Source organism: Melospiza melodia, chromosome 1 (assembly GCF_035770615.1).
Source record: "Melospiza melodia melodia isolate bMelMel2 chromosome 1, bMelMel2.pri, whole genome shotgun sequence".
In the NCBI taxonomy this organism is placed as follows: Eukaryota; Metazoa; Chordata; class Aves; order Passeriformes; family Passerellidae; genus Melospiza; species Melospiza melodia.
Genome location: NC_086194.1, coordinates 150,324,229 through 150,348,010, shown reverse-complemented (window position 1 = coordinate 150,348,010; position 23,782 = coordinate 150,324,229). Strand labels below are relative to the sequence as shown.

The 23,782-nt window shown below is 40.7% G+C and overlaps 2 protein-coding genes across 9 annotated transcripts in view; one reads left to right on the top strand and one right to left on the bottom strand.

The window, feature by feature from the left end:
* Positions 1–3,420, top strand: part of VPS13B (vacuolar protein sorting 13 homolog B) — a 429,375-nt gene extending 425,955 nt beyond the window's left edge. For all 6 annotated transcript variants that reach the window (XM_063171820.1, XM_063171844.1, XM_063171830.1 and 3 more), the window contains exon 62: positions 1,442–3,420. In XM_063171820.1, coding sequence (XP_063027890.1) covers positions 1,442–1,687 — 246 coding nt within the window. In that variant the 3' untranslated portion in view covers positions 1,688–3,420. The remainder of the gene's footprint in view (positions 1–1,441) is intronic.
* LOC134426653 (cytochrome c oxidase subunit 6C) overlaps positions 1–11,644 on the bottom strand; it is a 475,168-nt gene extending 463,524 nt beyond the window's left edge. The window contains exons 1-4 of one of the 3 annotated variants that reach the window (XM_063171855.1): positions 11,568–11,644; positions 10,839–10,966; positions 9,167–9,308; positions 6,263–6,386 (exon numbers count right to left, since the gene is read on the bottom strand). In XM_063171855.1, coding sequence (XP_063027925.1) covers positions 9,180–9,308; positions 10,839–10,966; positions 11,568–11,634 — 324 coding nt within the window. In that variant the 5' untranslated portion in view covers positions 11,635–11,644 and the 3' untranslated portion in view covers positions 6,263–6,386; positions 9,167–9,179. Of the gene's footprint in view, positions 1–6,262; positions 6,387–9,166; positions 9,309–10,838; positions 10,967–11,567 lie in introns of those variants that run through there. The other 2 variants (XM_063171863.1, XM_063171871.1) reach the window with 2 other exon arrangements.
* Positions 11,645–23,782: the final 12,138 nt, after the last annotated feature.

The window sequence follows — 23,782 nt, the reverse complement described above, 5'->3', positions numbered from 1 at the left end:
CTAGGCATAAGCTTCAACCTTAAACTTCTGAGCTTGTTCATGAGCCTGCTTCCTTTAGCAATTTTGTGATGATGATTGAAAACAGGAGTGTTTCTACTTGCTGAGCAGCAAATCCATTTCCAAAGGCATAGTAAAAAAAAAAAGAGGGGACTTTTTCATGTGAATGTGACACCTGTCACTATCTATCAATCAGATTAATTCTTTCTTCAAATAAGCAGCAGAGTATTTAAATGAGTCTTGCAGTCCACAGACATGACAGGATACTGATTGTGGATGTTGAAGTGAATCTAATGGCACTGTTTGAAAGTATCATTCTATCTAGCAAGACCTGTAAAACTCCCTGAAAGACAGGCAGAGGATAGCAGTCTTTAAATCTTTAGCATGATGTCCAGCAAGGAAATTTTAAATCCTATAAAAATTAAACTGGTCAGCAATTCTCCAAGTGTAAAATAAGGAAGCATCAAACCCTAGCCCTGTTATAGCTGCTGCCTTTTTCTTCATTATAATATTTTGGAAGTAACTTCTGTTCTGAATGGCTTAGCTTGTCATACTACTGTAGCATCCACGGTGGGATTTCTGAAATACAGTTTTTTTGAGGCCATGCAACCAGCTTGATGTCTGCTTGTTTGCCTTCCCTTTTCAAGCTAGTCACAATCAGCCTCAACTTCAAAAACAAGGGCACAGCAGATTGATCTTCCAAAGCCAGGTTTGCCCATAGCTTTTCTGGATAATAGTTTATCTGGTTGCAACCATATGACAGATTACAGTATTTGCTCTACTGTATTTTTTCCTGCTGGGGTAGGTCACTTGCATTCCTCTTGCTAGGATCTTAAACAAGCTCTACCTATTTCAGCCTGCAAAACACAGATCCCTTAATATTTTTTCCAGAAACAAAATGCCCAAATCATCTTTAGTAAAACCCTTTTGTTTAGAAAAATGTCCTTGTGTGGATGGGTTTTGTTGCCAGAAGCAGATGGATATATCCTGCCATAGAACATTCACCTGGAAAGTAGCTTCTAGTCCTGATTTTAAATTAAGCAAGTTAAAGACTAAAATATTTTAGCTAAATAGAATTTCTGTATGATAAGCCTTGCCAAGAGCTACTGACATTTTTCTACAAGGGATTTCCATTCTAAAAGGTATTTCAATACAAGGAGTTGATCTGTTGTAAAGTTCTACTCTTGACCAATTCTCAAAAGATACTCCTTAAATTTTCTGTGTCAGAATTAGAGCTTCTCAGAAGTCCAAAACAGCAGAGGAGAGGACTAATTCACCAAGGACTCAACTATGGGAGAACATTCATGATTTTAAAAAATGCTTTAAACTATTTAAGATTTGAGGCAGGAAGACTTTTATCAGCGAAATGTGGAAGTTCTTGTCCTTGCTGCTCAGCTCCGTCGCTGTCAGACACTCGGTGACTGTTGTACCCTCTCTCTTGCAGGCCGAGGGCGCCAGGGAGCGGCTGTCGGAGCAGCAGTACAGCCGCCTGGTGGAGTACATCACCAAGGCCTCCTGCCACCTCGCCCCCAGCACCGCCGCAGCGCCGGCCCCGCCAGCCCTGGCTGCTGAGCAGCCCCTGACTATAACAAAGACCTATCAGTATGTAGTTGATCCCAGTTTTGCCCAGGTGTTCATTAGCAAATTCACCATGGTGAAAAATAAAGCCTTGAGGAAAGGATTTAATTAAGAGTTATTTCTGGTGTGTGTAGTAATGCCGTACCAGTTTGAAAGTGGTGCTTTCTCTGCAGTAACCTACATCAAGTAGAGATGCATGTAATTTCTGAGGAGGTAGAAATTGATAACAAAGCCCAATAGCTTTTCTAATCTTGACAACATTCCTGCTTCCTAGCCAAAATACTAGTGCTGGAAGGAAAGTGTTCTGGCAAACGAATAAAGTGAGAAGGAACAGCCTTGGACTACAGCTTAATCAAAATCCTTTTTCTTTTCAGTAACCAAAAATTAGAGAATGGGGGGAAATTACGTGCATACGGACGTTTTTACCACACACAGAAATGTGTATCAATACCTCTATATCTTATTTTAGGGTCTGCCAGTTTCTGTTATAAACCAGGTTTATAACTCAGCTGTAAAAACTTGCTCAAGGCTGAGCCTTTCCCCCCACACCCACACTCCCCCAACATGTGCGTCCTGAGGCAAAGCATTTTCCCCCACTAAACCCAGTGTGGCTGTTTTAAGTTACTAGTGACAGCTGGGTTTTAGCACCACTTTAACCTTAAAATAGCTTCCTTTATTTGACTGAAGTTCTGCAGGACATTAGTCCATAATGTAAACTAGTGCCTTTGTGTGGTTTGGAGAACAAAACATGAACTACAACATGACTTTATTTTTAAAACTGTCTGTATACAGAAACTTTATTTTATCCACCATCAAATTTTCAGAAGTACTTTCAATGTATGTATGACTGTGCATTGTCTGCTCATTAACTGGAAGCCAGTAACATGCAGTTCAAAAATTGAAGAAACAGAGCTGTCTCCTTAAAATCTCCAAGCTCAATGTAACCCAGATGTGCAGGTGCTAAGTACACCTTGTGGGGTCTTGCTCATTTCTGATCTGCCACCACTACATTGTATGTGCTCCCTTCAGCCCTAATTCATTTTATGCTTATCATCTTCCAACTGATAAAAGAAATGTGGCCTTTCAAATATGTACTAAGCCAAATGAGATTTTTTTAAGTTGATTGAAAACTATGGACCCACAGGCACCAACTACATTAACAGGTAATGATGCCATCACAATACACTAACAAATATATGTTAAACACCTGCATTTCTTGTAGTAGACAAGAAATCAGTCCCTGGGCACAGTTAGATGACTTTATACACCAAATCTGGCTATGGCAGTTTCATTTTAAAACCAAAAGCTTACTTGGTTTTCAGCTATGCTTGTTAACTTTTCTCTCCTTTTCTATATGCTTACCAAAATGAATTATGTCTGGAGATTCCTGAACATGGCTGGAATTAGAGTCAAAAACTGGAATAAAATGTGATCACCATTTGGAGCATATGCTTTATAGCTAATAACTTCTATGCATACTTGATATGACCAAATGCACAGTAAATAAGAATGTAGTAACTGCAATGTTTTTCTCTTGAGTTCTGTTTTGTTAAAAGATATTCTGAAAAGCTGTGTCTCATCTACTGAGAATAAAGGAGGCTGGGGTCTGCATTGTCCTTTTCTGACTGTGAAATAAGCCCATCCATTATGAACATTTCATCCAATGATTTAGTAACTTAGTCACTGTTTAAATAACACTGTTTAAAAATGTATATGTATATACACACATGTGCTTCATTCCTGAGTATTTTATGGAAGTTGTTTAATACTTCTAATTTTGCATATTGATGGATAAATTGTAATATAATTAAATTGTTTAAAGATAATAAAGCTATTCCTGTAATACTTGTTCTTGTGAGCTGTTTATTCATTTGGTTACAAGGTGTAGATGTACAAGCTTCATGAGGGCCCCATTAGATCCAGTTGGTCACTGGACTTTGTAGTGTACCAGAAAATGCAATAGATCGTGACAATACTTTGGAAGTAAAAACTGGTGACTAGCTTGCCAAAAACGTGTGCTGAAAAGTTTTATGCTTTTGTGACTAACTGAATCAAAACAGCGCTGTACTCACCATTTCAATTAGACTAATCTGTTCCTTATTTATGGAGTACACAGACAAGCCAAGGGGATGCAAACACACCTGTATAAAATGAGGAACAGCAGTTTCATTTCTAAAAGTTTGTAGATTTCAGCCACTTTTTTAAGATTCATTTGTGTTTTTCCTGAATTACATTCTCCTGGAATAAACACTTGCTTAAATTACACTTTTCTTCAGTGAATAGAGCTGCATCTTTACTGCATTAGGCAGGTTCTTTCTCCCCCTTCTGACCACATGTATGGAAACGAGTGGGGACGGCACATAAATCAACTTCTCCTACATATGAGCTGTGTGAACTATGAAAACAAAGTTGTCCAAAGAGCAGCTGCCTGTACTTAGCTGCTAAAGCAGTGCAATGTGTACTCTTAAAACATGCCTACTCTCATAATGCTCTTTAGACCTGGAGAGCTCACAACTTCAAATCTGTCTTTTTAGTTTGCTTCCAGAACAATCAATCACTCCTCAAACACTCCAGAATAAAGTAAGCTAGCCAAAAAACTTGAAGCCATAGTCAGGCAAGACCTTTCCCAGAGCAGTTTAGGTCAAATAATTCCTTTTTATATATCACTTCATACATAAATATAGCAAAAACCTTCAGACACTTGGGGTAATCTCCAAGAGAGCCAAGCATGTTTTTCAGCTCTGCATCTCCTAGAAACAGAATGCCCTGTAACAAGCAACTGATTGGGGTCTAACTCACAGGTCTTGTACTATGCTGTGTCCCACTCCAATTCTTTGTATGATAGAATTAGCTGAACTCTTGCTGGCAAAGGAAAAAAAAAAATTAATTAAGGAAAAAAAAAGGAAACCTGGTAGGTTGGTGCTGATTTCAGCAAAGCAGGTGAGGTATCCAGCTTTGCACTCCCTTCCTACTCCAGAGGAAAGCAGGCTGTGGGATGGTCGGCATTGCCTGCTTAAGGGAAGTACTTGCCTTGTATTCAGTGTGCAACCAGACTGCATCCAGAAAGCAACAACTGCAGCCTGCCGACTCTCAAAGCACAGCCACAGAAGTTAGAACTCGGCTTCCTTTGTTAAATACATTTAGCCAGAGACATCCCTGGGCTTGCTCTATCTGTCAAAAATTGCCTTCAGTCACAAAACTCTCATTTCTTTAAATCACATGAGCTGGTAGCTGAAGGAACACAGACTGCAATAACTGCTGCTGGCTGCAACAGTTTAAAGGAAACTAAGAATTTAACAGTAAATTAATTCATAGCAACTGTGAGGAATACAGGGCCTAGACTGACAAGGGAATCATGTCTATTAACCTGCACACCTGGCAGTAGCAAGTTTCTTTGCCTCTGAAGCTGTCAGTAAGACTGAAGACCTCTGGCTATTTAAACCTGCAGACAGGCCTGAGAAAATGTTAGTCAGTACTTAATGGCATACACTGTTTATACTATACATTGGGAAGATAAATGGCTATCATTTGCTATTGTTAAGCTCTGGTTTACATTTATAGGAGCTGGGGTATTTTGATTACTAGATGGTTGCCCCAGCATCACTAATGTCAAATTCTTTCTTTGCTTAAAGGAAGCACTGTCTGCATGGGAAGTTTAAAGAAAATCCCATGTTGCTCTATAAAATGTCCTGGATCACATACATTACTTATGTGCTTTCATTAGTCCAAATGTTGTTCAAGGATACCTATTAAGTGTTAAGTAGTTAATGATCCATGTAAAATAATAAGAGTTATTCCAAACAGGATTTGAACCGAAGACCTTCAAATACAACACAGATGGCCTAATTTGTCATGCTGCTTCATACAAAGACTTCCCTCCTTTCATGCAGTCAGCTCTTGCCTGCTCTCTTAAGTATCCACATTTAGCAAACAAAAGCTGCAGTTCTAGTACCTTCTTCATCCTGAGCAAGAGGCAATGACAAAGCCTGTTCTCACTGACAGGTTATCATGGCCCAAGACAGAGCATCGTGCCTCAGACTACACAGAATGTAGCAGGGATCCAAACTATGCTTAGCTGACTACTTCCAGATATTAAAAAGATGATACATGTCTAAAAGCAGCACGCCAAGATTTTTATTACCATAATACAATATTTACTTTGTCTGCCTGTACCCCCTTCCCTCTTGTACATCAATTAGATGGGAACATGCCTGCAGTTTGGAGTAATTTTCCAATTAGAGTAACTAATATACCATGTGTAAGAATGGGCATTTGCAGAGTCTGTAAGTCTTGCTGATGTAAGGAAGACAATACAGCGGTGACAGCAGAAAAAGACAAAAAGGTTGCCTGATGTATTTCCAGAATTTCTAGCCAAATTCTTTCATCTCAAGGTCAGCTCACCTTGTGAAGCCAGAGGTAACACAGACCCCTCCAGAAATCCATCCTCTCCCTTCCTGCAACATCTGTCCTCTCACACATTCCCATAAACAGCTGGGACAAACTAGTTGTCACTGCTTAGGCATATACTGTGCTATCAAATGTGGAATTTGGCCAAAAGAGAGATGCAAATAATTACTGGAGGAAAGACAGACTTTGTCATCTTGGGCAAGTTCTGAAGACTTTCCACCCCTCCTTCCACCCACCCTGAGCCTTTAAGTATTTCTACATTAATGAAGAGAACTAAATGTCACTGACATATGTATTTTATTTATTGAGCTGCATTAGTGTGCCATGCACTGTGGCGCATTGCACTTTACACTTCAGTGAACAAACAAGGTTCAATCATCAAGTCTTCTTGAAATGCAAGGAATCTGCAAGATAAAAAAAGCCCATTAAGTTATGATGGACAAACTTCATGCTCTAAGTGAACATATCAGTATGCACAAATGCAAAGCAGCAGAGAAATGTTTATGCGGTAGTTTAGTCTAGAGGAATTCCCCGTTATTTCCTGAGCTTGAAGTTTCACACACCCTTCATGTGGCAAACAGAAGAGAAACATGGAACAAATCAAGAGCTGGAACAACACTGCACAGCACATCAGATTCACTATATATGCTGCACTGGTAACTGAATCAGTCTTGCTGAGGGTCTGCAGGAGAAAGGAATGCAGCTTTCGGAGAGGAGCCAGAGAGGAAACAAGTGGTGCAGGCAGCCTACCAAGGAAGGAAGAAAACCAAATTCAAATTGCTTCTCCCCATTATACTGAACACAATCCAAGACCAGCTGTGTTCCATGACAAGAGTCTTGAAAGTGGTTAGCACCAAACTCTGAGCTTCCCCATTCATCCCATGGCTGAGCACACAGCAGATGCCAGATACTCCTCACACTTATACCTCAATTTCCACTGTCAGTATCACCACCAGAGTCTGTGGACATCCAAGCAGATGGAGAAGTGTGAATTCACAGGGAGGTGCCAAAATGCCTCCATGCCCAGCAGGAACAAACTTGGTGTAGAGTGCCATGCTCCCACCATAACTAATGAACTCCTTCCTGCCCACCCAACCCCATCCTCAATTCTGGGGCTAAGGACTGGTTCCACAGAGAGTGCTCAGTGAGGTTAAGCCACTGGATTTACTGCCACATACAGGACATACTGCAGTAAACTGGGAGATGCAGACTGTGCATGATCACTATATCCTTTAGGTAACTACACCAAAAATGGCTAAAAATTCAAAATAGCTAAAATTTAAACTTCTGAGGCAAACAAAAATGTCTTCCATCTGTTCTGGGTACTTGTCCTTTTTTTACAGCCTTTACAGAACATTTGAAACACTGGCATTGTTTTCCCCTTCTTCTACTTTTGTATTCATGTGCAGGCACAAAAAAACCCAACCTCTTTCTACTATGAAAGAGTGAAAAAATATCTGTTCTTTTATAAACAGGCTAAGGAATAAGAAACATCATCAATTCAAACAAAATCGCAAAAGACTATTTCCCTCCCGTGTTTTCTTTTGAGTCAGTACAATTAAGAAATGGAAAAATTGTTTAGGAAACATTTAATTTTAACAGGTGCACACGATGTGCAATTTTTTTTAAAGCTGCCAATGGGAACACAGGCTGAGAGTGGAGCTCTATTTGTACAGAAATAAATCCTGCTCATGATTTGAATTAAATGTTCAACATGCATCCTTGTTGACAATGTTTGTTTGAAATTATTTTACCACCAGATGGCCCTTCAGAATTCACTGATGAAGGCCACCTGACTAAAGGATGCAATTCCAGTATCTAAAGAAGTTTAAAAGTGACTATAAGACAGCCAGAGGACTGAATCAGAAGCAGAATTACCAAGATTTAAACTAGGTAAATTTATAATTTCATTATTTAGATTTGTTGCAGTCATGGCTAAAGAACAGCAGTATCCCACTCTCACAAAACAAAAACAAAAAAACAACCCACTGTCAAAAGCTGAGACTGACACAAGGACTTTTTGCCTTTTTTGATAATTTTTTAGAAGACATGGAGCTCTGAACTTTTTTAAGAAATTGTGCTAAGCAGAAGCCGGATAGTTCCAGATTGTCATAGAACAGAATTCAGTGTTCACAGTGTTAAGTACAAATCTTTTATTCAATCTTGATTGTTCATGCAAACAAGCTGAGAAAATCCAGCTGGCCAGGATAATTAAAGCCACAGATTATCACGTAATGATCACAATATGAAAACATTCCAAAAGAATGAAAAACTATCATTCTAGATTAGTCTGAAGTCATTTTAGGAGAAGCAGAGAACTCAATGTAAAAAATTTGCACCAAGAAAGGGGGAGGAACTCTATTGAGTTGTCACATCAGCTTGTGCAGCTCAGTGAGTGCAGTTATTAATAACCACAACACAGCTGAAATCAAGACTTTTTCCTGGTGTTACTAGCAAGGGAGAACAAATCTGGGTAGTTTTCCTAAAAAAGGCAGTGTCAAGTGCTTAAAAAAAAGAGTATTGTGAAAAACGTTCTATTCAAGCTTCATACAATATGGCAAAAATGTGATTATTAGAACACAGAGCTGTATGCCACTGTGATTTTTAAAAAATGTATATATATATATAGGCGTATACAGATGTATTTCCCTCTCTCACCAATTTCAAAATACAAAGTGATATGCAGAAGCTGTCTCTGTTTCTTACATTAAGATGTGTGCTACGAGAGAGAATCAGCCTCTCCATTTTCTCCCTCGCTGTACCACCACAAGTATGCAAGCAGAAGATACAGACAGGCCCAAGTTAAGCAGTTCAAGATGTGACAGCATGAACATAAGTGTGGAACCAGGCAAGTCTTGGAGTTTAACATTAGAGCTTTGTCTCCTCTCCATGGTTATGTGAGGAGGGCAAAGGCCTGGCATCATCACTCTGTCTCCTGTACCCACAACTGAAACAAATGACACAGAAGGTACTCAGGAGCTTCTAGCCTGCCTTTATTCCCCAGAGCCCAGTTCTCCTGTTTCTCCACATTTTTATTACCCAGGTCTCTTACGTGCAATTTGTATCCTTTTTCTTTGCAAAACCCTTTCAATTTGAAAAAAAGAAAGGAAGATCCCTCCAAGGAGAAGCACACCATGTCACTGAAATCATCTCACTCCTGTTGCAATGCAGTGAGGCTCATTACCTGCAGGTGCAGCTTACCAACACTTCTTGGATGGTGCACTCTCAAGCACACCAGCTGCTTTCATGGCTTCAAAGTCCTTCATGGGATCATAGTTTCTGTAGAAATCTGCATAAGCTTTTTCCCTGGGTTCAGCAACTGCAAACTGGAAAGCAACACACAGAAAATCAAAGTTTGCAAAGCTTTATGAACAGTTTTTTTTTCTGTTAGTTCCATAATGTCTATCAGTAGATATTAATCTAAAAGGCCTTTAGCTCAAATTATTAAACATTCCTTTGTTCCTGTTAAAACCCACAGGTCAGGCTACCTGATCACTGGTCAGGAGAACAAATGTCTGAATGAAAACCTTAAAAAAGGTAGCACATCATACTTTCAAAATCCAAAACCACTCCATCTGTATTGATGCCAGTGTCCAACACCCTCCCTGCTAATGGATTTATACACAAAACATATCATTATGGCAAGTTTTGTGCCTCTGCAAAACTCAAACTCCAGATAAAATGGCATCCTACACTGAAGGGCTCCATTTGAGCTACACTGTAAGTCAACTACATCTGGTACAATTTTACAAGACTGCCAAGCCACTCTTACAGGTCACCAACATAAAAAGCCACAATTCCCATTTCTTGGACACCCATTCACCTGAAGGACAGGGATACACTCAAAAAGCTCCCAAATGCTTGAAAAAAATTCTGAAGTGGATTTGTACAACAGCATGTGACGTGAAACAAAGTCAATGGCTGCTGAGATCCATGTTACTGTTCTAAGTCTGGTCTGCCACCTTACCAGTGTGTTAACACGGGGGTGCCAAAAAGGCACTGACACAGAGACTGCTAAAAAATTATTTTCTAAGTCTGACCACAAACAAGCTTGTCTACCTCTCAACAGATGTGTTAAGTACATGTGTGAGCTCATTGTTTCTGACAGGCATTTGTGGCTCCGAGAAGTTGTGAAAAACCTGAAATTAACTTCATCTCTTGTCACTTTTGTCAACAACTTCCTGAGCACTCAAATGCTGCCAATATATATGCATGAGTTACAGGGGAAAACCAAGATCCAGCTCTTCCACAAGAATTCACACTGTGTTGTTTGCTTTGTGTATGAGATCCAAGAATTATTTAATAAAGAACTGCTCTGATCTTTATCAGAAATCAAACCTGTAAGGGTGTTTTTCTGGAAACATAATGCTCCATTTCCACACAACACCTCCAGAGCAGCACAGAAAGACCACATTAGGTTTTCCCACACTGATATCTTCCGTGTGAAGGATGAGTTTTCCAAATTGCTTTAGAGCAAGTTGCCTGAAGTCAATCAAGAAATAAAATAAGACTTGGACAACTCTCCCAAGTCTCAGAAACTGTGGCACACCAAAGCACAAAGGATCTTGGGTAAACGTGCATCAGCTGTGAATGGCCAAGAGCATTTTGGGAGACTCAAGGTCCAGTTGTCAGGAATTGCGTGACCTTGAGCACACAGCATGAAACATCAGCTTAGTCACATCATTTCTGCAAATGAAGATTAGGAAGATTTATTTGTGCTTTGGAAAGATGCTTACAAAAATACATTACTAAACCTTTCTGATGAACAGCTCAACCCAATCTTAACAGAAAAATATTATGAATTCTTTAAATATTCCAATGAGCCCAGTTTATAACCAAATGACCACAGAGCCCACCTTGAACAAAAGTGCAGATCCCATAGACACCACAAATGCCCCAATGAGGTGAAACTTCATCCTCCTGGCCAAAAGGCCCCGCATCTGGGGCTTTGGCAACAGTGCAGCCGACATGGTGACTGGATTTCCTGAAAGAAAAAAGAAATAAGAGAACTGTGGGAGAAGCTCTGCTTAACACAATTTCTGGTACTACAGAGAGGTCATTCTTTTTGTATTGTGCAAGAATCGTCTTCACAATATAAGCAACAGTGGTCCTGTGCGTTTGACCTTCCAATGAGAACATTTAAGGGACAAAATTCAAGCCAACCTATTTGTGACACGATTCTAGTTTAAGTTCTTGCACTCCTTACACCCAGTATTTGTGGAATCAAGGCTGGCCTTCGTTGTTCACACTAATGCTGCGCTCCCCGCAGGCTCTTCCCCTCCCAGGCCTGCTGTCCTGCTGTTTATGTCAGAAGACATTCTCAGCAGTACCGGGGACAGGCTGGGACCAGCCCCGCACCGCGTCCCGCGCCCAGGGCGCCCCAGCCCCGCGCTGCAGCCGCCACGGCTGGGCCCGGCTCCGCCACCCTCAGGGACGCGCAGAGGTCACGGGGCTGCCGCAGGGCCACGGCCAAGCGGGGAGCGGCGGCTGGCAGCCCTGGGGATGGGGATGAGGAGGGAAGTGAGGGGAATGAGGGGAGGGAGGGGGAGCGGCGGGAGCCGCGGCGGGAGCGGGGGCGGCCTCACCTCGCTCCGCACCAAGGTCCTTCCGCGCCGCCGGCCTCGCTCCCGCTGCGGCACCGCTACTCCGCATGCGCGGCGGCGGCGGCGTACGGCGGGCGGCGCGGGTCAAACCCGGCCGGGCGCAGTGCGCGGTGCGTGTGGGAGCAAACCGCCGGATGGATTGCATTGGAAAAGGCTCCAGAGCATCGAGTCCAGCCCGGGAGCGAACAGCACCGCGCCAACCAGACCCGGCACAGAGTGCCAAGTGCAGTCTTTCCTTAAACAGCCCCAGGGACGACGCAACACCACCTCCACATTCCAGTGTTTGTTCAGTCATCTTTGCTGTGAAGAAATTCCTCCTAATGTCCAACCCCAACCACCCCTGGCACAGCCTGGGGCGATGTCTTCTTGTGCTGTCCCTTGTTCTTGTTACCTGTGAGAAGAGCCCGACCCCTCTGGCCTCAGGCTCCTCTCAGGGCTCTGCAGAGCGCTCAGGTCCCGGCCGAGCCTCCTTTGCTCCAGGCCGAGCACCCCCAGCCCCATCAGCTGCTCCGCTCAGGGCTTGGGCTCCAGAGCCTTCCCCAGCTCCGCTGCCCTTCCCTGGACTCCTCCAGCTCCTCAGTGCCCTTCCTGAATGAGGGGCCCAGAACTGTTGGCAGGTGTGGCCTCACCGGTGCCGAGTACAGCGCCCTGCCCTGGTCCTGCTGGCCACACCTTTTCTGATGCAGGCCCGGATGCCACTTGTCTTCTTGGCAACCTGGACACACACTGCCTCATGTTCAGGTCCCTTTTCCTATCTTTAAGATTCCTTCCAGCTCAAACCATTTTGTGATTCTATTGAGAGCCATGGGAGAAAATCAAGTCGCCCACTTGAACGGTGACATTTCTAGGCTGAGGGGCTCAGGCCTTTATACAGAGAGTTTGCCAGGAATTATTGGCCAAGCCTAGAAAGAAATTAAGCCATTTGTAATCCTTTCTAGATGTCCCTTAGACATTTTGTTCCTTGCTTGAAAATGAGGAACATATGCTTTGCCCGTGACTTCCACTTAATCACCACCTGCACGTGGAATTGTCATTTGTATTCCTGGGGAGTCTCTGTGAGATTTTCACCAAGTGCTATAAATTCTTGGCTTGAAAAAACAAGTCCCTCCTGTGCAGTGAGGCATTCATTCATGCCTTTCTCTCCCTTGCCAAAGCCAGCAGATCCTGACATCAAATGAGAGAGATGGACCCTTAAAACTGAAGAGCAGTTGCTTTTTTAACGATGGAATTAAGAAGAAATAAGTGTCAGTAGAAAATTTCAGAGGGAAATCATACAGCTGTGGCTACAAGCTGGAAGAATGTTCTTTGCAATAGCAGTTTGAATAGATGCAATTTGGACAACATTCTCTCAAACTGAAGAAAAGTTTGTTACAATAGTTGAGACTAAAATGAAGAATATCTGTCTAAGAGTTTTTCCCATGTGAACTAACACAAAAACCCCAAATGTTAATGATGTCATGCAGAAAGAATGGCAAGATGTATCGCCGAGGGCAAATTGTGCAAATTTGGTGGCCTCTTAGAACAGGGTCACAGCAGTGGTGTGTGAGGGATGAGTGACTGATGTCACCCCCTTGGTCTTGTGCAAAGCATTTGACACAGTCCTGCATGGCATCCATGTCTCTAAACTAGAGAGGTGTGGATTTGGTGGATGAACCACTTGGTGAATGAGGAACAAAGGAATTGGCTGGATGATTGCACTCAAAGAGTTGTGGTCAAGAGCTCAATGTTCCAGTGTAGAGCACAAGTGGTGCTCCTCAGGGGTCAGTCTTAGGACCAGCATTGTTTAGTGTCTTTGTTGGTGGCATGGGCAGTGGGATCACGTGCACCCTCAGCACTGTCCACTCCAAGATGTGTGGTGTGGTCAGCAAGCTGGATGGAAAGGGATGCCATCCAGAGGGATCTGGACAGGCTTGAGAGGTGAGGCTGTGCAAACCTCATGAAGTTCAGCAAGGCCAAGTGCCAGATCCTGCACCTGGGCTGGGGCAAACCCAAACATGAGTACAGGCTGGGCAGGGAATAAGAAGGGACACTTGCAGGTGTTGATGGATAAGAAGCTCCCCATGAGGCAGCAATGTGTGCTCAGAGCCCAGAAAACCAACCACATCCCGGGCTGCATCAAAAGCAGAATGGCCAGCAGGTTGAGCGAGATGATTTTGCCCTCGTACTCTGCTTTGGTGAGACCCCACCTGGAGTGCTGTGCCCAGCTCTGGAGCACTGCATCCAGCTCTGGAGCCCCAGCACAAGAAAGACATGGACCTGTTGGAGTGAGCCCAGAGGAGGCCGACAAAGATGATTAGAGGGCTGGAACACCTCCTTGTCTTTGGAGAGAAGTTGGGGTTGTTCAGCCTAGAGAAGAGAAGAATCTGAAAAGATCTTACAGTGCCTAAAGGGAGCTTACAAGAAATCTGGAGAGAGACTTTTACATTGGACATATAGTGACAAGATGGGGTAATGGCTTTAAACTGAAAGATGGCAGGTTTACATTAGATATAAGAAAGAAATTTCTTACTGAACTTGCCTTCATGAAAAAGACAATACAAAAGTAATTGGAATAAAATCAAGGCAGGTTTCAGGGCTACTGTCATCACAGATAAGATATGAGTAATTTTCCTGTAAACACCAGTCTTGTGGAGACAGAATATTTTGGTGGATGGAACTAGGTCTGTAAATAAAAAAAAATCTTGTTTGCTGTTTTCAATAGCTTCCTTCATGGCTGGCCAGGTCATTAAATTCTTTTCTGTGTGGCCAGTTTCTCCATGTGCCTGAGATACTGCTGGCTAGGCATCTCTGTGTTATAGTTAAGTTGCTAAATGAAGTGCTAATTGTTATCATCCTTTGATGTCATTACTGTGGAATATACAGCCAACTCCTTATTGTTCTGTGTAAAGGGCACTTCAGGACTGTGCAAATAAGAGATAAAAAAAAGGATGGAGAACGCATTAGAGCAAGAGCTGTGGAAGGAGAGCAGAGACAAACAGCTCCTTTAGGTCAATGCACAGAGTGGTTTCCTGTCACACCAGTTTCTGAATGGGTTACAGGGCTAAGTGTGGTTTGTACCTGAGTGTTTGGACCCCGTGCATCCAAATGCAGGAAAGTAAATAAACCTCCTGAAAACAGGAAGGCATATACAGAGATACAGAGACAAGAGCAGTTGTTTCCTTCCCAGTCCACCCCCTCCCTGGGGGTCCTGACACCTGTTCCAGTGTCTTTGGGACACAAATATTAGGATTGTTCACTCAAAAGATGTCACAGCTATTGAAGTAGAATCTCCAGTCCTTTTTTTTTTCTCTCCAAAATACTGTAGAGCCAGCAGCAGTTCACACTTCTCTACTGTGTTCTTGAAAAGGATCACTCCCTTCACTCTTCACTTCCTTCACTCTTTTGAAGAATCAAGGAAGGCATTAATGCTAAATCATTTCGTGCTTGTGCTCCACTGGAACTGAAAGTAAAATTTACTTCTGACTTTAGTGAGAGAAAATGTAGTCAGTGAATCCTTGTCTTTTCCACAAACAGTACCAGCTGTGATACTCAGGACTGTACTTTCTGTGGTCGGGACTGACGCCAGCTAAGAACAGGACTGTGACAATCAAGTGATTTTGCATATGCTACGAAAAGTCTTTAGATAATCATAATTTGGATCAAATTAGAACCAAAAATCTACTGGAAAAAGAACACATGGGACATCAGCAATCCCCTGAGCCAGATGCAGCCCAAATAGTTTAACATAAAAATCTACCCATCACAAAAGAAACAAAAGGTAAACAATGCTATGTGCCACATATGAAAATGAATACATTTGGGCTCATCCTCCCCTTTCTGTGCCAGAAATTAACTGATCAAATACTCTCTTGCCACAGCTGTGTCTGCATGAACCAATGGTGCTGTGGAACAAAGATACAGTGTCACAACAAGTTTTTTAAACAGAATTGGAATGGCAGCTGCATGAAAAAATGAGGGTGAATCAATGATTCCTAAATGGAAAAAGTCAAAATTAGTAGGGGGAAGAAAAATATCTTTGTACTTCCAAAAGAGCAGTATAAACAAAGCAGAAAATTTCAAATCACAATAAATGGAGCAGACAGGGATTTCACAAGCCTTTGTTGATTTTATGCAAGTTTCTGAAATAGTAGAATCTCAAAAAAAGTGATTTCTTAAGTTTTATTCCATTTGTAAAGAGACAGATTTTGGTATATTGAATGCACATGAAATAGTGAAATAATTATGCAAATGATCCTGTGTTTGGTACCATTGTGAGTTATCCTCTTAAAAAAGGAGCTATTTCCCAAGTTCCCAACTTGCAGTCAAGACATGGCTAATGTGCCTATTCAGGCCCAGAAGCAGAAAACACACCAGGTTTCAGAGCTGTGACATTAACATTCATGTGACACTTTGTTTTCTGGATTTTGGTTCTGCATTAATTGTTCCCCCTCTGAAGTCCTCCAGGTTTGGGGGTCTATCTGAAACAAATACACTGTTTCAGCAACAGGAGACCCTTGGTTAGATAAATTGGGGTTTTAAACAAATAGAATTCTATATGTGTCATGCTTACCTAGAAGTTTAACTCAGGCAAGTGTAACTTCGTTGTTCATTGCCATTATGTTCTACATTATCATCTGATTTCTTAGAAAAAACAAAACCACACCCACAAGAAACACCTCTTTCCAGCCCCTGTTCCTTGCTCAAAGCCCTTTAAACGGTGCCAAGATTCTTCTGTCTTTTGTGGTTTTAAATGTTATGTAGCTTGTCTGCAATGGAAATAAAGTCATCAAAGAAACATTTTTATACTGTTCCTTAACTCCTCTGCATTTGAGTAGAGGTGCCTTACTCTGAGAAAGTTTTCTCATTCCTCATCCTTGTTTTTCCAGGAGTATGTTGAACCACCTTCACAGGCAACTTCTCCAATCTAAAATTTAACCAGTCCGCACATAAAATTGTTACATGTAACTCAGTCTCTACTGGCCCATCTCAGAGACAGCCCACCCAACATGGGCCACAAACATTCTTAGTCTGCATCCAGCTCCAGAAAGTGTCCACAGTAAGAACAGCACAGGAGCAGAGTTACTCCCTTAAAAAATTAAAGCAGGAACCACAACGTGAGGACAAAAGACCAAGTTTTCACACTCCTGTTCAAAGCACCCTTTGGTTCATCTGGTGTGACATGGTTTAGTTTCACACAAGGCAAAATTTTCCAGCTGCAAACATCATCTACCATACAGAAACTGTTGTATGGTGGACAACGCTTGCATGATGTGCCCAGCAATCCTGGTGAGTCCCTACATGCACCTGGTACCTTTGCCAGTGCTCCTCTCCTTGACTGTGGATGTGTTGCTCTAAGTCTGAGCAGAAGATTCACATGGTACCCTTCAGTAATCCAAAGCCATTGAAACAAGGAGTGTTCCTTCTACATTAATAGAGTTTAGGCCAGACCCTTTGCTAGCTTCTGTTTTTCCCAGATGTGACCACTGAACATCAGACCTCCAGGAGAGCAGGAGATGGCCTGCTGCTTGTTGACACAGGTGTAATTTTTCTCAAGGGACTAATTCTCACAGAAAATGACAGACCAACTTCCCTGTGGGTGTAAAAGAGGGGCTGTGAAGTAGGAAAGCCTCCTTCAAATAGATCAGACTCATTCTCCACAAGGCATTACACTTGCACCTTCCTTGGTTAGGGTCAAGGTACTTGCTTGGGCAGCTCTTGGTCCAGCCTGCTCCCCTTGGAGGAGTGAGCTGCACAGAGAGGAGAAGGGGCCTTGCTCAGGCAGGGGCCAGCACCCTGCAAGGGTGACATCTCAAAATTTGCAACAGTAGGATTTAGCCTAGGGATATCTTTGCTGTTTATTCAATTTACCTAGTACAATATAGAGTTCATTCTGACAGAAAAAGATTGACCCAGGTTATATATAAAGATCACTTTGCAATTGGTTCCTGTGGCAATTTTTAGACTTTTGACTCATAGATTTCTGAACATCTCATTTTAGTCTGTTTTAATTCACAGTGAGGTGATGACATGGTAAGTGTTATGAGATGTTGGCAACTTTTCATTTCTGTGCCTGAAATTAGAGTCCAGAAGGAGTGAAGGGTGTCTCAGAATTGTTGTGACTTGTATCACCATCGTGCTGTCGCATCAATCAAATCATGTCCATTTATGAAAAGAGAGTTCATTAACACAATTAAAAACCAAAAGTAAAATAAAAGTACCCCAGAGATTATGTGTTTCTTGACCTCCTTATGATCTGGTGAACTAATTGTGAGCCTGAAAATTTATTCATTGGTTCCAATGACGTTACCTGGTCCAGTCAAATATTCTTCCTAAAGAAATGCCATTGCTTTATTTTGTTATTGGAAGAATCTACCAATTTAGGATTGCTATGTTTTGCAAATGCTTCATAATTTCTGTTTGATATATGATGGTATTACAAATATAATAGATTTTCTTTATAATCATAACCCTGGAAATACTTTAAGTCCCCAGAGTCAGGGAGTTTCTGACTACAAAATCTGCAGACGAGCTAAAATCCATCTCAGATTATGGTCCCAGGTTTGAAAGGTGAGGCATGGTCAGATACGTGAGGTTTCTAGAAAGAAGCCAAATCATCTGTTCTTGTTTTTTTAACTTGTTATTGGCATAAACTTTAAAAAATATCTATACTTAAACCAGCCTGTTTTAACTTTACTGTTTTGTTTGAAATAATCTAATTAGGAAATTATGGGTCTCAGTTTTCTACTGCATTAAAACTTTTGAGCTTCATGATTAACAAAACTGGCAATAGATAACAGTATAAGCAACCTTAAATATATTTTGGTTAAATGAGTTCAGGATACATTTTCCTGAAACAAATTTGGCCATGTTCAATACAGCATTACATGTAAACGTCTGGAAAAATCGCCGTGTTTTTCCAAGCAGGAGGCATGAGATTTCTATAATCCATAGTCCCCACCACAGTATTAATTAGCATGGCTCACTAACCAGGGACATAATATTTGTAAATGAAACTCTAGAAGGGCATCAGTAAGGAACAGGATGTTGAAGCCAAATGGAAAACATGAACCAATAAAAAGGCTGAACTAGCTAGAAGTGCAAGCTCAGCCTTTGAAGTTAGTTCAAGTACTGCATGCTTTAATTTTGGTGTAATCTTATGATGGAGGTACAAACAAGAACTCAGAAACAGATTTTGTAACATTTGGCCCAATTGTAGATGAATCAGTTTGTTGATGGTTACCAACAATTGCACAGCCAGAGAAGCTGTGGTCTTTGTTAAACTAGATTGAATAATTGGCTTCAGTGGGAGTTTCGGGTGCAGAGCAAATGAAGTGTCACAGCCCTTGACTCTCGTAAGATTCCTTAGCAGAGGCTAAGCTTTTGCCTTCAGAACAACCTGAATATGGATTCAGAGAACATGAGTCCCTCAAGGGTTCATCTACTCACTCCCCTGCCTCAGTATGGGTCTGAACATACTTAGTCATTCCTGGCAGATGTGCATACCTTATCTGTTTTAAGAGCCCCTCTGATCACAATAAGGATACCAAAAGCTCTCTGGGCAATGCTTAACTGTTGTCCCAGAACACAATCTTTGATTAGTACTACATTACCCTGGCAAGCCCAACTAAAACTATGTATTTCTTTGTTTTGGTTTGTTATTTTTTTAATACACTTTCATGTAGAACTCCAGTGACAAAGCTGTGCTCTTCTGGTGTTTCACTCAAAAAAAAATTCACTGTTTTTTTTTTCCTTTGGACAGCTTTCTGAAGGCCTACTATTGCCAGGTGCTGAGCATCTCTGGAGACATGAATTAAGAGAACGAGTTTCAATACATTCAGCAAATTACAGGATCAGGCAGCCAGGAGTTAAGATGATCTTTGAACTTGAAAGTCATAACTGGAAAATGAACATAATCATACACACTCTCCTTTTTTAGATCAAGTACTCACTTCATTAGCTTGAAAATAGTAAATAATTTATTGTAGTCTTTAGCGAATAGCCCAACACATGCTGTTAATTACTTTCTCATTTGGGAGAAGAAACAGAGCAAAAGTTAATTTTTTTCCTGCATATGCTTTCTAGAAGAACTCCCCAAAAATTCATTTATTTTTTTTTTTCAGCAGCCATGCAGACCTCTGGAAGGAGCCATATTCCTCAACAAAGCAAGTGTAATGGCTCTGTTTCTCAAATGCAAGTGACTACAGACACAAACATTGTAACGAAACAAAGACTTTAATTAAAAAAAAAAATAACACTGAGGAAAATGGTTGAAATATTGTATTAGAAAAAAAATTATATATATACACCAAACTTAAGCCCTATGCAATTATGACGGTTAAAGAGTTTACCAAAGAAGGTAATTTTATGCATTTGTTGGACTCTGTGGGTATATATATATATATATATATATATATATAAATATATACATATATGCACATATACACACATATGCACATACAAAACAGCAAGGGTGTAAATTATTCTAGAGATGTGATAGATTCAATTCCCAAAGTACCATTTTCAGGAGTGGTATGCAAGCCAATCAGAGTCTGGGGTTTACAAACCCAGTGCTGGGTTGGGTCTTGCAGCTGGGATGGAATCCATTGAGTTGTCTATGGATGAAAACTACTAAGAATGCTATTAGCTTGTTGGTTGCATTTACTGAGCTATAGTCACCATGGCCTATTGTAGTGAATAATTCCAGGGAAATCTCTGTATTTACTCACTTAGTCAGATGGGGAATATTGCATAAGCCATTGTGTGCCTGTGCATTCCTTGAGTGTGATGCTGTGGTCTTTTTCTTGCTTGCCGTGTCATTTGTTTAATTTAACTGTCTCATTAATGGCAAAATTGCTTTGCTTTGTTCAGAAATCCTATTCTGAGAAGCAAGTATTACTTTCTTCTTTAACTTCTTGCCAACAAAATATTTTCAAATGCATGTGGTGCAGAGGAATCGTACAAGATAGTTTGAGAGCAAAAAGAAGTATCTAAAATTAAAAGCACAAATCCACTTACTACATTCCCATTTTTCCTTTGACATGAAATGAAATCTTAACGTGAGAAGTGCACACAGTTCATCAGCATACTCTGAGCAAATACATAATTAACATGTGGATTGAGCAAAGCTGTTGTCAACACTTTCACATATGTTACCATGAAACTAAAATATTTTAATTAGTAGAGAAATAGAGGAAAATCCAAGTAAATACAGCCTGTGCTTGACATAAAAATTAGCTTGACTCTATGAATATTAAAAACAAGAGACTCTCATCTCTACTTTAAGTATCCTTACCGTACTAGGACAGCTTAGTGAGTCCTGCATAATTCAAATCTGCTCCAGTGCTCTGATAAATAATTACTTGACACAGGAGTGTCCACTGTGGTCATTGTGCAAATGCTTTACTAAATCATTGGTAGAAATAAATATGTGTGAGTTCTATGGCAGGTCAGTAGAAAGTGTAGACTTTGGTGTTTTGTAATGATCCCATTTGCTGCACTAACAGAACCTTTTTTTGAAGGCTACATTATAAGAGGAGAAAATAAAAGAAAACTATGTAGCAGTACCATGTGGCTTCTGATTTGGGAACTACAATTTAGCCTATTACACATGGACCTGTTCCAAAAGTGCAGATTCAGACAACCATGCATGAAGGAGTTAGAAACACAGATGTGAATTATAACTCCCTGAAATCCTGGGAGTGCTCAAAATTAGGTGGGTGTGAATTGTAAGTACAGATCCAGAGCTAAAATTTTTGTTCAAACCTGTCTTTCCCTAACATTTTTACAGCAACTATTGAATGTATTAAAACCAACAATGTTCCATAAGCTTAAAAAAATACTAGTTAACCCCATCTTAGCTGTATTCAGACATGATTCACAATGTCTGGCTAAAAACATTTCTATAAAAAGGTAGTAACAAAAATCACCAGTTGAATGTAATGGGACAGTTTAAATAGGTCAAATTTAAGCCAAATTACTGCAGTTTAACTGGCCACATGCAGCTTCACAGTGATCACTTAGACTCAGCATTTAACATTAGAAACATAAATAATTAAAGGGTTTTCTTTTCTGAGTTTGGGACAGAACTTTGGAACATCTGTTCTCTCTTCAGTCCTTTTTACACATGCTAAATCAACATTTCTGACTACAACAATGGTGTTAGCTGGGACCGGGGCTGGCCATTTCACAAGCATACAAGAAGTAGAGGACGGAAAATGTACCTGGAACACTGAACTGGGCTAAAGGCACAGAAGGAGCAATGAAGGAGCACCTGCCATTTTTCAGTGCTCTCAACAGCAGGAACCAAGGGGCCCAAATAGATGTAAATATCCAGTTCATTGATGCTTTTATCTGCAGATTTCATTGCTGCAGGTTTCTCTTTTTTAAGTCAAACATGTTTGCAAAGTGAATCACAATTATTTTTCTCATGTAAATGATGTAGAAGGTGTGGCACAAATCAGTCTGGCCTTGGCCATCCCATACTGTATAGTAAGAGAAACTGGGTCTGCTCCACCACTACGGTATCTGCAAAACACCTCTCCCCATTGCTGATCTCAATATCTCATGACTAAAAACCAGATTTTCACACCTTGAAGGAGTCAAATGAAACCACAGTTAGTGGTCCAAGACAGCTCCCCATTAACAGGACTTTAAGAAATAGCCATTAAAAAGGGATCATGAGGAGTACAGAGGCAATGGCAGAGCAGCCTTGCACAGACTCAAAGGAAAAAGCATTTTGCCCCTTTTAAGTGGTCTGGTCATGGCTACTACCACTCCTGTAAACTGACAGAAGTGTGCACCGTAGTAACATAATGCAGCACTATGTAGTTTCAGGAATTTATCTCATGGTCTGATATTTTATGTCATGCAGCAGAAGAGAAATCAAAGCAAAATGTATAAAGCCCCTTCTGAAGCACAAAATCAGAACTTGTGTTGATGGCAAAAGTATTTGAATGAGCAATTTCGGGACTACACTCTCAAAAATTATAAATTGCTTTAATAAATATGTCAGGTCTGATAAGAAAAAAGTGAAATACACAGTAATAGCATCTTAATGTAAATATTTATGAATTTAAATTACATCTTTAAAAATCCAAAATAATAGTTCTATTATTATAGTCCATTAATTGGGAGTAAACATCAAAAGTAAGCCTGAATGAGTATGATTGCATTGTGTATTTTAACACTACTAGCATACATCTATCCAGAAGTTTTCTAGGTTTGCAAGTTTCTGGAAAAGAGAATTGGTTTTATTGTCTGTAACAGCAAATTTCCCAGAGAACTGTTGTTCTGCTGTAGAGACTTCTGAGTGTCACAAAGTATAAGTACTCAAAATAAACAAGGAATAAATTTTAATTGTCTGAAGGGAGAGGTGCTGGGGTTGTTGAGAAAAACTTTTCTAGCTCTTTAAAACTGCTGAGTTCACATAGGTGGTAAATCAGCAACCTGAGAAAGAACAGATCTCAAGAGTAAGACAAAAAGACAATAGCAGTACAAGTGTTCTGAAGTTATACAGAATCACCATTCAGAGTAATAATGTTTAGTCAGTACTCAGACTCCCTGCTGGAACTGGTCCCTTGGAATGAGACTTAAACCACTATTCCATTTCTGGTGTATCACAAAATAGCAATTCTAGGGTATCTGCCATTGCATTAGATTAGATCCAGTAACCCAGAAATTTAAGGGTCCCTGTCTCTTAATGTATTCTCTGTTCAATTGCCCAGTATTTCTTTAAAATTGACACATAAAATGAAAATGATGATATGCCATGTAGCTCTAGCATTGCTGATACATGTGACCCTTCTCACTGTGTCCTGAAGACATGGCCTTGGCAGTAAAACAGTGCACGTGTGTCTACATACACCCAGATGTTTCAGCTGCCACAGAGACAGAACAGCAAACTAGATTGAGAGTAAACTTCAGTTTGCAGCACTTGGTGTGAACAGGGCCAGTTTGAAAAATTCTATTCACAAATTAAGTACTTCTTTTTAAGTTTCATTAACATGTATAGTGTTAATGAACACAACTGTCTGGGACAGTCTTTTTTGCATGAGGTAAATTTGCTGGTAAATTGTTGTTCACTAGTTGGCAAGGCTGGAACATTCACAAGGAGTTTTAGCATTTGTAACAAATATCTGGATAATATTTTTAATTTTTTAAGTAATCCGAATATTACTCTTGTCAGAACTACAAGTATAAAATAAGCAATGTCTGCACAT